Source organism: Nestor notabilis, unplaced genomic scaffold, assembly GCF_000696875.1.
Source record: "Nestor notabilis isolate BGI_N333 unplaced genomic scaffold, ASM69687v1 scaffold2312, whole genome shotgun sequence".
Classification (NCBI taxonomy): Eukaryota; Metazoa; Chordata; class Aves; order Psittaciformes; family Psittacidae; genus Nestor; species Nestor notabilis.
In genome coordinates, this window is record NW_009916795.1 from 32365 (window position 1) to 44381 (window position 12017).

At 38.6% G+C, this 12017-nt stretch overlaps 1 protein-coding gene across 1 annotated transcript in view; it reads left to right on the plus strand.

Moving 5' to 3' along the window:
- Window positions 1-12017, plus strand: part of LOC104413674 (ubiquitin-associated protein 2-like) — a 51483-nt gene that overhangs the window by 9387 nt on the left and 30079 nt on the right. The window contains exons 4-6 of the mRNA XM_010024740.1: window positions 2186-2339; window positions 4088-4165; window positions 11560-11614. Of these exons, the coding sequence (XP_010023042.1) occupies window positions 2186-2339; window positions 4088-4165; window positions 11560-11614 (287 nt within the window). The remainder of the gene's footprint in view (window positions 1-2185; window positions 2340-4087; window positions 4166-11559; window positions 11615-12017) is intronic.

The following is a 12017-nucleotide window of genomic DNA, read 5'->3' on the forward strand; positions in this document are numbered from 1 at the left end:
TATGACTTAGTCTTTAGGAAGAGTTTTCACTTGCAGTTGTGACAGTCTGGCTTTGAAAAGACAGAGGCTTTTGGATGAGAGTAGAGAAGGGCATGTTTCTTTGCCCAGGATTTCTATTCATTTAACTTCCTACAAGCGTAAGATCCATTTTATGCCCAACAAAGTTTTCCTTCCTAAAACTTTGAAGATAGAACAAAGGGAACATTTCAGATTATTCTTCTTTCCATCTAAGATCAGGCCTGCAAGGCGACTTCTATTACATGTTTTCAGAGGTCAGGCTCAGAACTGTCAGTTGTGTTGCCTCAGGCATCCTCAACTGAAATTGTAATCAGTTAGCTCCCTTGCAAAAACAGGCAGCTTCAGTAGTCTGTGATGGATTCCTATGGCCAGAGGTAGTACCATCCTCTATCTTAAAGCATGTGCCCAGCTTCTCAAGGCTTTCCTCAAATTATATTGTGGGAAAGCAAGGATCTGATGCTTTTCATAGTCATCCTTATGCTGATTCTTCCTGTGTCATGTAAAAACTTACCAAGGAGAGGCTGCTGATTCTAAAGCTTTTCAGGATCATCCAGTTTGGGGTATTTTTTAAAATGGTCAGAGATCCCTGGGCACCGTGCCCATCAGTGAAAAACTAATGCATTCTGAGCTATATAGACTTGCTTCTTCAGTTGTAATTGCAGTTATTTGTCCTCCTATGAAGTGTCTCTAAAGCTCTAGTATTGTTTTAGTGTTACACAGTTTTATTATAGCAGTTACAGAGGTTATGGCAGGTGAAGCCATGTGGTAGTTACTGGAGAAAAGAGTTTTCTGTCGCAAATAACATGGTGTTGCTCAAACATGTAGTTTTGTATTTTAATCCATGCTTTCTGCAGTTCTCCTAAATTGGTGCTGTTGCCTTCTGTAGTGGAGATGAAATTGAAAAGGGCTTCAGACTTCATTCTGGCCTGTACCATATAAAAGAATAAGAGAGGGTGACCGTTCTCTTAGAACTTACTCTTTCAAAGGGTAAAATGAAACATTGAGTTTATACTTACAAACTGCTTTGCTACATACTTTCCCGGTAGCATTACTTCATTCTGAGCAGCTTGCACTAGCTGGTCATTGCCTGCCTCATGAGGACTTCTGAGTTGCTGTTTTCTGAATTGAGAGGAGGTAGGACAGGACCTAAAAGTACTGATAGCCAACCTTTTTCGTATGATGCAGGTGCCTGTCAGAGTTCATGTTTTTAGTGCTTCAGAGTTGATGTCCGCTTACTTTCATATGCAAATACCTTATCTATCCTGCTTAAATACCTTAGCTAGACTATAAGCTCCTAGAGATGGGGGTAGACATATAAACCTATCTGCCATCGTAATGGTTTGCAAAGAATACTGTTTTTCACTTTGCAACTGTGGCTCAATGGACAAGCTATGCAATTGTGTCATATGTGAGGTGCTGTGCTACTCTTAGGAAGTGTTCTAGTCATTTTATTTTCAACTCCTACAGATACTCTTATGGAGTCCAAATGATCCCTGGATTTATTTTAAAGGCGGTGTTTAATGTTAGAGCTGAAGCCTGGTGTCTGGACCTTGGTCCCTCGTCTCCCTTAGACATAACTTTTCCTCTGTTTTGCTGTGTGTGATAAGCTGTAGCTGTTAGGGGCAGATGGCTTGTCATTGCCTCAGTTTTCCCAAGTTGTTGCTCTGCCATTCTGTCTCCTGGTGCTTGAATTCTCATATGTCTGGATAATGTTTTGTCTTCTCCCACCCTTAGGCCACGTACTTATCAGTCTTTTGTTCAGTGGTGCGTATAAACATTTTTTCTTTTAGAGAAGAAGATAACTCTGTGCATGCTCTCTTGCTAGATTTATGAAGGTAGTTGAGAAGGAAGCTTACTTTGGAGGTTTTCTAGGCTGTGGATCTATCTAAGCTTCCTGGAACTAGCAGAAGTCCATTATAGCCAGAAACGTTTGAGATCCTCGCATTCTGTAAGACAGTCCAACTTGTTTCTTTCTCATCTCTTCCCAAAAGCACAGCCCATTTTTTTTCCATTTCTATCAGTGAAGTTTGAAAGGTATTATATACATGATGTTATGGAAATTCCTGGTTTTTTTGCCATGAATTGAAGGGGTATGAGGTGGAAGTATGGATTGAGAGCTGTCTCTTCTATTTTGACTTTTGTATCTAATTCTTTTCTACCCAAACAGACTTCCTGGGAGACCGTAGGGGGAAAGAAGAAAAGCCTTGGAAAGGAAAGTTCAGAAAACAAAGAGAACAGAGAAAAACGAGGGGATAGAGAAGTGAGTCGTGGACGGGGAAGTTCCAACAGGCGGGGAAGAGGAGGCAGCCGTGGCCGAGAGTGTACGTATAGGTGTTCATTCCTAAAGATTCAGACACTTTTCTGGTAGCTGAAACTAGCTGAGGTAATAGCGAATGCTTAATGGAATGAAGTCTGTCCAAGCTACAGCTCAGCACTGAAGGCATCATAACTTGTGTGACAGGTATGCTTGATGTATGTGACTTGGTTTGGAGATGGTCCCTTTAGTTGAAATTTCTCTCCTTTTTAGAGTAATTGATCTTGTACGAATTCCTATTCTTGAAGATTTAAAATTGAGTTTTTGTAAGACTGCTTGAAAGCAAGTATGTTCCTGTACAGCTGATACACTTTTTGTTTCTTTTAATGAAAAAATTATCCAGCTTTGACTCCATCCCCTTTTGAGTGGGGTAACTTGAAGATGTTCTCATCTTCTCATAAGGGGAATGAAAAGACTGGGATCATTTTTATCTAGCATATATTACTCATATAAGCCAACCAAAGGTGAGTTTCTACATCAGAGAAAATTGTTTGTAGGTTGAAACATTTAAAGTTTGGTACAGTTTATACAGTTGCAATAATACACCATACAAAAGCAAACTGATGTTTCCAAGTTAGGTAGAATCACATTAGATCACCATTGGATACACATTGCTTTTTTCTCCTTATTTTTTATCAGCAGGACCAAAGTTGTACACACTGCCTTTAAAGGCTGTACAAAACACTGATAGATGAGCAGAGGAACTGGAATGAAAACAGTATGTTTAGCTTTCTGCTTAAAAGCAAGAAAAATATTTACAATATTATCCAACTCTTCTAATTCATTATTGGGATGTTTTCAAATATTGTGCCAGTGAAGACATGGTGAATCTTTGTAGAAAAGAGTAATGTCAGGATGGCAAAAAATATTAATAAAACTTGGAGCTATGCTTAGAACAAATTGAATTGGATCCATCAAAATGAAAGTGAGGGGCAAAATTTAAATTAAAGATTTTCCAGATGGCTACCAAACCTTCCCAGCTTTATAATCAAGCATTAGTATTCAAGCATTAGTGATTTTTTTTCCCAGTCATTAGGAGAAGTTGTGCAGTACAAAATCTCAGTGGTGTTTTAAATGGCCAGTCTTTTTTTTTTTTTTTTTTTTTTTTTTTTTTTTCTTTTTTTTTTTTTTTTTTTTTTTTAATTTAATTTGTTTTCTTCAAGGAGCCAGCAATCTTTCAGAGTGTTTCCTGAGGACTTTTCCACAAAATAGTTAAGTTGCAGTGCTTTTCTAATGCCTCACCTTCACTCATCCCTCTGATTTAGACACAGAGGAGAGTTCCTTAAAGTTTCCCTGGTTGTACAGAGGTGCGGTATGGGCAGACAGGAGAAGAGCTCTTGTTCCTGGTTATCCCTTATTCTTTCACTGTCGTCTCCAGCATAGTATCAAGAAAGCACAGTGTGAGGCAGCTTTATTTTGTACCTCATTAAAGAGGTGAGGTATAATTAATACCATACCATAATTAAATAGTGTAGTCTGCAATAGTCTGCAAGCACTGTCCCCTCCCTGCCATACCCAGATATGTGTCTGCTGAGGGACGTTTCCCTCTTACTAGATATTTTGCTTTCTAATTATCCAGTCCAAAGTAAACATAACTTGCTTGTAGCTAGGCCTCCAAAGAAGAGGGCTGGCTGAGATCTCTTGCACAGCCCGCTTTAAAATCTTGGGTTTGCTTTTGGGGTACAGTATGCAGATGGCTATATTGTCTCATGAGTGAGTCTCTAAAGTTTCTCTTAAGCTGTCCTCTTTCCACAGTTAGAGCTGAAGAAAACGGAGTGGACAACAATCAAGGAGACAGGCCTTCAGACCGTGGGAAGCGTGGCCGTGGGAGAGGTGAGATTGGTGGCATTGGTGTGGGAGTGGCACCGATTGGAACTCTCTGATTTATTTCTTTAAACACTTTTTTTTAAGCATTTGTTGGTTATCCTTTACTTCCATAAGCACCTTTAATTTAGATACGGCCTCTTCCCTTACCCCTTGTCATGGACTGATCTCAGAGCAGCTTAAAAGAATTGACCCAAATCACCTTTATGGCAGCTTCCTGTGTAGCAGGCTGGTATGCTCTGGCTATGGAGAGCTGTTTTCCCAGATTGACTCATGACAGCCTTCTGTGAGTGGGAGTGCGCTGGGCTCCTCGGGATGTTCTCTGGCAGCAGGAGAGTACAAGATTCCATCTGTAGGGCATTTTGGAAGGGATATGATATGTATTTGTGCTGTTTCTTTGGGGTGGATATAGTTGTCAGGCTTGCCTTATGCTTTTGGTAGCCGATCAGGGAAAGTACAAGCCACCTTAGAGACTTTTTGGTAAGAGAAGTAATTTGGCGTGGAACAGTTAAGGAGAAGTGTGGAAAAAGAATACTGTGGAATATTGGGTACAACTCTGACCCTATCCTGTAGAAGATACAGGAAAGATGTTGATAATGGATTTGATGTGGAATCAGGGGATGTGTAGTTGATTTGGATTTTCACAGGTTTGAGTGGAAAGAGGCTTATTTTTTCTTAGAGTAGGAAGAATGAATTTGAGTAACGTATATGCAGTGCAGATTGTGTGGGGAAGTGGGTATTAACTGAGTTAAGTTGATAAAGTGCACGGAAGAGCTAATATACTTAGTAAGTAATGTCTGACTTGAGGGAAAATTCTGCCTTCAAAAGACTCCCCTTTATTTGGAATATCCAGTAAGGAGGTATTTGAAGACAGGCACATCCAACTTCATTGTATCCAAATCTGCATGGTGAAGGAGTGGAAAAGACTTGTAGCTTCCAAGGGCTGCAGGAATGACTCCGTTTATGCCTCTGAATCGGCAAACATCAAATGATGTGTGCAGAGAGATAGTTTTGCGGGGGAGAGTGTGGTGTAGTTCACAGCTGCAGTTTTCAGTATGTTAGCGCTATTAATTGATAGAATGTTAAGTATTCCAGTATTTATCTTATAAAATAGTCCTTTATACTCAGATTAAATATATAAAGGTAGGATTTTTTAAAATGTTGGGTGAAATGTAGAGGTTAATTTCAAATGCAGTCTATTATTTGCTTTGCAACCTTATGAACAATATGCTGCTTTTGTTGTCAACGCTGTAGCTCTGGATTAATAGCATATGTCTCAAGACAAAGCAATCATCAGACCAAATGAACATATCTGTCTGAAGAAAGAGAAACAACTTAACCCATTTCTGTTCAGTGGTTAGTGTACATAGCATTACTGTATATCTCTATCAAGTATTTCAGACATTCATGTGAGCAAAATATCTTAATGAAGTGTCTGTGATAAACCTGTTGAATGCCTTCAGGATCATTACATTACAAGTGTGTGTATTCTGTGGCAGGAAATACCTAATTTAATTTAATACCTTGAGATCTGCAGGGAGTTGTATAAAGCTTTATAATTCCCTTCTCAGTATTTCAGGGATGCATGACCTTCTTTCTTTGCATATTATTAGGAATAATAATAATAAAAGTTTCCTGCTGTTTCATTCAGCAGTCTCTCTTTTCTGTTACACAGAATAGTCAAATATGGGATAAATAGCTGAAAGTAAATAGATTGCTGGTAATCACCACAAAATCCTTTTTTAGAAATGTTTCATGCAGAGCGTGTGTGTAGTAATCCAGGCATTGGATATGAAATTAGGGGCTAGCTAATTATCTAGGCAGTGCACTGTCTCTCTATTTTAAGCTACCTTCTCAAGTTGGAGCTATGTTACTGGCTGCTTTCTAGGCGAAGGTACTGGACCACTGTATTACTGCTTCACTGTAGAGCAACCTAATTCTAAGCAATTATATGCACTGCAAATAGCAGAAATGGGATGGACACTGGGATGATAATGTGCTGCTTACTGAGGGGGAATATCCCTGATACTGAGTATTTCAGCCTTGGTGCGTAGGCACTAGTTTAGTTTTTGAGAAAATCATCTGTTAATGGTTGTGTGGCATTCCTTGCAACTTTATAGGGTAGTAGGTATACAGTGTACAAACACCACTGGTTGCTGATATGCAGGAGGTCAGGGATTTGAAATAGATACATGTTACTGACTGATTAATAGAAAGCAAAAATACATCACAGGATGTGTTTCAGGACTCATCCCATCTGGAATTGCTCTGCCCTTAATTTTTGCTTGCCCAGCTGAGGGTGTAAACTTTAGCTATAGCTAGGAGAACAGTCAAGTGATTTCTTTTTCTTTTTTTTTTTTTTTTTTTTAAGATGGCCTTCCCATCTGTCTTTCTTTTCAGAACTGATTTTCTTGATTGAAATTAATTTACATATAAAAATACTGTAATGGTGATAAACATAATCACTTTGATGGAATTACTGTTTGTGTGCCAGTATTGCAAGGATTTGTAACCATCTGGAATGGAATCTCTTGAAGGAATTAGAGGAAGATGGTTATGACTTTAAGATTGTCAGCTCTAGAAATGTTTCCTCACTTGTGTTTTAATCAGCTGCAGTGTTTTATACAAACTGACAAACTATAGGCAGAATTTTTTTTTTTTTTTTTTTTTTTTTTTTTTTGGGAGGTGGATTATGCTGCATTTTTTTTACTGTTCTCATATCTTCAATTTTAACTGCAGCTCTGGTTCTCCCACTGTCCTGCACCCCGTCTTGAAATGGATGTGGTAGAGCTAGAAAAGGCTTTTGAAGGTACTGGACAGGCTGATGTGGGAAGTGAGAAAAAAGCAGAGTGGGACTTCACCTGCAAAAGAGTGGGCTGAGTGGATGTATGGTAGAGATCTGAAAAATTTACGTGGAGAAGGTTCTGTGCAGAAATCAAATGGTCACTCCAACCAAGTATGCAAATGAGAGAATATTAAATTAAATCAATAGATTACAGGTTCATAATAAACCGAGGTGGTTCTTCAGACACATAGTTAACCTAAGGAACTCCTTTCAATAAGATTATGTGGGTGCTGAAAGCTTACATACAGAGAAACATGGCAATTCATCCTAAAAAAGAACCACAGCAGGAAAAGGAAAAACCATTGAGGGTTTTTGATGTATGTAGGTTATCTTTGGCTGAGGAAGTCTGAGCTACAAATAGTTGTAGACCAGGAGAATGTCCAGAGAAACTGCACTGTGGTTTCAGTTTGCATATTCTTCCTTAGATATCTCATTGATCATAGCTGATAATAGGATGTCAGGTAGATGAACTTCTGGTCTTGATTCAGTATAGAAATTGTTAACAAACTCAAGTGTAGCGATTTTTCTGATTTGTAAAGTGAAAATGGATTTGTTGCTTTTACTTCCGTTCGTCTATTCACCTTTTCATCGTTCTTCCAAGAGCAACATGAACATGTCATAAATGTGAATGCTGACAGGGAATTTTGTTCTAGCAAAACAGAAATAAAAAGCAATGGGAAAACCATTATGTTTTAATTTTGGACTTAAACAGCATACTTGTACTCCTGATTTTTTTTTGTAAGTTTTTTAGGTAAGTATGCTGTCCTTGAAAAAAAATGACATTCTGTAATAAGAACTGCATGTTTAAACACTCCCTTGTTTTAAAAGCTTAGACCAGTTGGCACAGGATATATTTTGGGTTTCCTTTGCCAGAACTAGTGAGGATGTTTTTCCTCAAGACATCAATGTAGAGCAGACCTTCTGGAGATCACAATCTGAAGGTTGTTTAGTTTTGCTGTAGTTGATTCTGCATTGGTTAGGAAGCTATAAATTTTTTTTTCATTTTTTTTTTATTTTTTTGAGATAAACCAGAACTTAGCTTTAATGTAAGTTATTTATTTTCTTTTAAACATAACTTTAGAGTTGAAAGTTACCTGCATGTGCTTCAAAAAATGGTTACTAGAGTACATGCAGTATATAAAACTGATCCAATGCTTCTAGATTTATGCTGACTAGTAAGACAAAAGTGATTTGAACTTATTAAGCATGTCTTTTTGTTTCTGTAGTATGGAATACCTAGAATACAAACTTTCTGCATTTAGCCCCTTTGTCTCTTCATAAGCCTTAAGACCCTGGTTGATGTCTGCTGAGGATGGCTGGCTTTGCATTTCCAAAGCAGAGACCAGGGCTGTTCAGTGACTCTGTAGTCAGAGATAAGCACAAATCTGGGGTGTTGTCTGCCCTTCCAGACTGCATTACTTTTCCTTTCAGCTGTTCTTAGGCCTCTCTTTTAACCTTAAAGTGCTTTCATCTAATTTAAACCTGTCAATGTGAAAATCTGAGCTTTGAAATAAAGCAGCTGTGGAAGGATTTAGGTCTGCAAGCTCAGAAAACTAGATTTTCTACAGAGTTAAGCTGTTAAGTTCATGGGCTAGGGCCATCTGAATTGTGATACTGCACACTTTTCTCATACTCCTACATAGTGTGTGTTTGTTTTGGGGGAAGCAATGTTGTGACTGAGATAAACTATTCTTTCTGTGCATGGATGGTAGCAGAGCGAAGACTTGGTTGTACATTTGAGTGGTTTGAATTCCACGTGGTTTTTAGTAGAAACATGTTATTTTGCCACCTGCCTGAGTGTCAGGGAAGTGTTGGCTTCTCCAGAATTCATCCCAGAAAAGAAAAATGTCAGTTCAGTAAGTGGTGGCTAAGTCAGCTGAAGGAGATACACTGGAGAGCAGGAAAAGACCTCTAACAGTACACAGGTGAACTGTTAAAATGTTAAAGGAAATAAAAACATGTTTTAAATAGTTCATAGTTTTAAATTATATTGGATAAGGGGTAGTAGTAAGAATGTAGATCACAGTCAACTTTAAATGTAGTTCCCCAGTCCTGATTTCCTGGTACAGAAATGTGTAAGCAATACTGCCTTTATACTTTAGGCTGTTTGTAGATCCAAGTGCAAAGAAACAAGAAGGGTTTATATGAGGCGGGGCAGTACTTTTGTTCTTTGCCAGATACCCATCATTTGCTTTTGAGCTCCACGTGCTGGTTGATAGTAAGAAAATCTATTCCTTTAGACACTAGAAGATTTAATAAGCTACTGCCAAATCACTTGCGCTCTTCTTGTGGGCAAATAAAAGTGTTGATAGAATTGCTGCTGTGAATTAGCACAGGATTTTATTTTTTGTTTTTTTAGACATTGACCATTGTGATCTAAACCATTTATACACATCTTTTTAGAGCAGTGTTAAAGGTGCACCTTTTACATTACAAGCATAAACTGGCATTACTAGATTAGGTACAGAGAGCTAATCTCTCTGTACCTAATGTCCTCCTCGCTTAAAAATCAGTTCTACTTAACTGTTTCTGGAATTCGCAGCTCCCAGTCAGACTTGTAGCTGAGCTTGTCAGAAACTGTTGTTCTGTATTCTGTGTATCGCTAGTAAATGGTGTTTAATGCTGTACTGACAGCTGCAGGAAGTAAATCTATTACACAGATGGCCTCTCTGCTGTCCCCTAGTAAACTTGTTTAGCTGGTTCTACTCTCATAAAAATTATTTACTGGGCAGGATAGTCTGGAGTGCAGTGACTTCTGTGCATCTGAGAGCTGTGACCCTGTTATGCCATGTATCAGCTTCCCAGAATTAGAGATTTTAGGTGGGCAAAGGAGGAAAGAGCAGTCGAATAGGTAGGCTAAGCAAGGAGGTTCAGAGGCTGAGTTACAATCAGCTGGGTACAGCAGAGTCTGGGGCTCTGTTTATCGCAGAGCAAAGAGCACAGCTCCACGCATGGGCTTAAGTAAAGAGCAATGGTGATTGTGGGGTTGCAGCTCTTGTTACTGTTTTCCTAACCCCTGTCTGTCTTCTTTCCAACTGTTTGTGTAAAGAGAGCAAAGGATAGAGATAGCAGGTTCTTATCGTACCTAAGTTCTTATCCTACCTGTCCTATCTATCCTATCCAAGTTCTTATCCTACCAAAATAGTGTATGTTGATGGATGGGAATACTTCCTCTCAAGATTGCTGTGGTTCCTCTGTAGCTAGCAGTTGTCATCTTTGTATAGGATATGAGTAAACTCTTCTGTAAAAATGTGGGTTAAGCTGTCCTGCTGCTTTGATGCTTCTAAGTCCTTGGAAATGTAGGTAGTAGACATTTTAGAGGTCCAGAAATGTCTTTGAACACTTGGACAGTGAATGAGGGAAAGGGGAAGAATGAGTGGTGAGGAGAGGGAAAGGAAAGTCATGAAATAGGAACTTCCTAAACTGGTTCTACCATGTACTGGAGCTCCTGGTCTTACTCAGATTATGTGGTCCCTGAAAATAAGGGGTAATTCTGATCCAAATTCAAACAATCTCTCAATGGGCAGTTCTGATGTTTGGACAACCAGTGTATTGGTGAGTTAGGATTATAATTTCTGTGCTCTGGTAAACTTGTAGTTGCTCAGTGACTTATTACCACGTAACTTAGTCATAAAAACAAACCGCTTTGTTCTTAGTCTGCAGCTCTTGACTTCCTCCTCATTTTGTAGTACAAAATGACATTCACAGTTTTCCTTAAAAAAACTCCAAACCAACAAGCTGGAAAAGCCTCGCATATTGAGGTCTTAGGAAAAGAAAAATCATGTAGAAATACCTAAGAAATAGTTTTTAACAGTTTATTTAGACATGTGCTTTATAAATGGTTAAGTAATACAATTCAAGCCTTGTTGGCCCCACACAACAGGTGGAAATAAAGTCATTCACTGTATCAAGGAACTTGGAAACTGAGGCTGGTAACCAAAATTGGAGGTTACAAATATTTGTTTTTGTGAAAATAGAAATGAATGTTCTTGTGGGTGGTAAGAAGGAAGTTGAGTAATTTGAATTGGGTAATTTTCGAGTCAGTAACTGTGATTAAGGGGGAAGCAGAAGGTATGTGTGATACACAGGTTGGTGAAAGCACAGAGGGTGGGCTGAGTGAGACAAGAAAATAAATGGAGTGTTTAACTTTCTCCTTTCAGACAAGGAGGACAGGGAATTTCTTGAGAAATCAGGGTACACAGGGAGGCTGGGATTCTAGAGCATCTTAGGCAAGAGTGAGAAAGTAGAGAGAAAATTTTGAGGAATGTCTGATGATATGGCAATAGCAGTCTTATGTGGAATGAGTCTTTAGATGAGTCCTTTTTTTGGATTTTGGAGCTACTTCACTAGAGACACAAAAGCTAGCAAAGAATTTCCAAATCCTGCTGAAATGCATAATCTTAGTTGAACTGTTGCTTCCTTCCTATGGGGAAATTTGAGAAGTAAATAGTATTTAATTATGGTAGATTTCTTCTTCAACCATAGTATTTTCTAATGTGTCAGACCAGTGACTGGTGGCTCCTTTGCTGTTGCTGTTAAATGGTGTTTTCTCTCCTAGGGTTTGGACGTGGCAGAGGGAGAGGAGCGGGGAGGTTTTCAGCCCAAGGCATGGGGTAAGAAACATACAGAGCACAGATTTTGGCAAGGATCAAATTCAGTGACAATATTAATTGACAATATTGCCACTGCAGGTATTAATGTTGCTGTATGTTTGATAAATGAGTATAGATGTAAAAATTCTCAAATCTGATTGATGATTAATGGATTATTTTTGTCTTATAACAATATTTATAACTAGACATGCATACACAAAACTAATGTATGTTCACACAGTGTTAATATCTCAGACTTGGAGAATCAGTTTGTACCTATCAGAAGCAGCCACATAGTGCCTTGGAGACTGAAAGTTCTGTGTGGTGCATATAGTCTTAGGTCAACTCAAAAAAATATTTGTTTCAGTGTAATGTAGAACATGCAAGTTCTATATAAAACCAGAAAGTCTAGCGATTATAAACT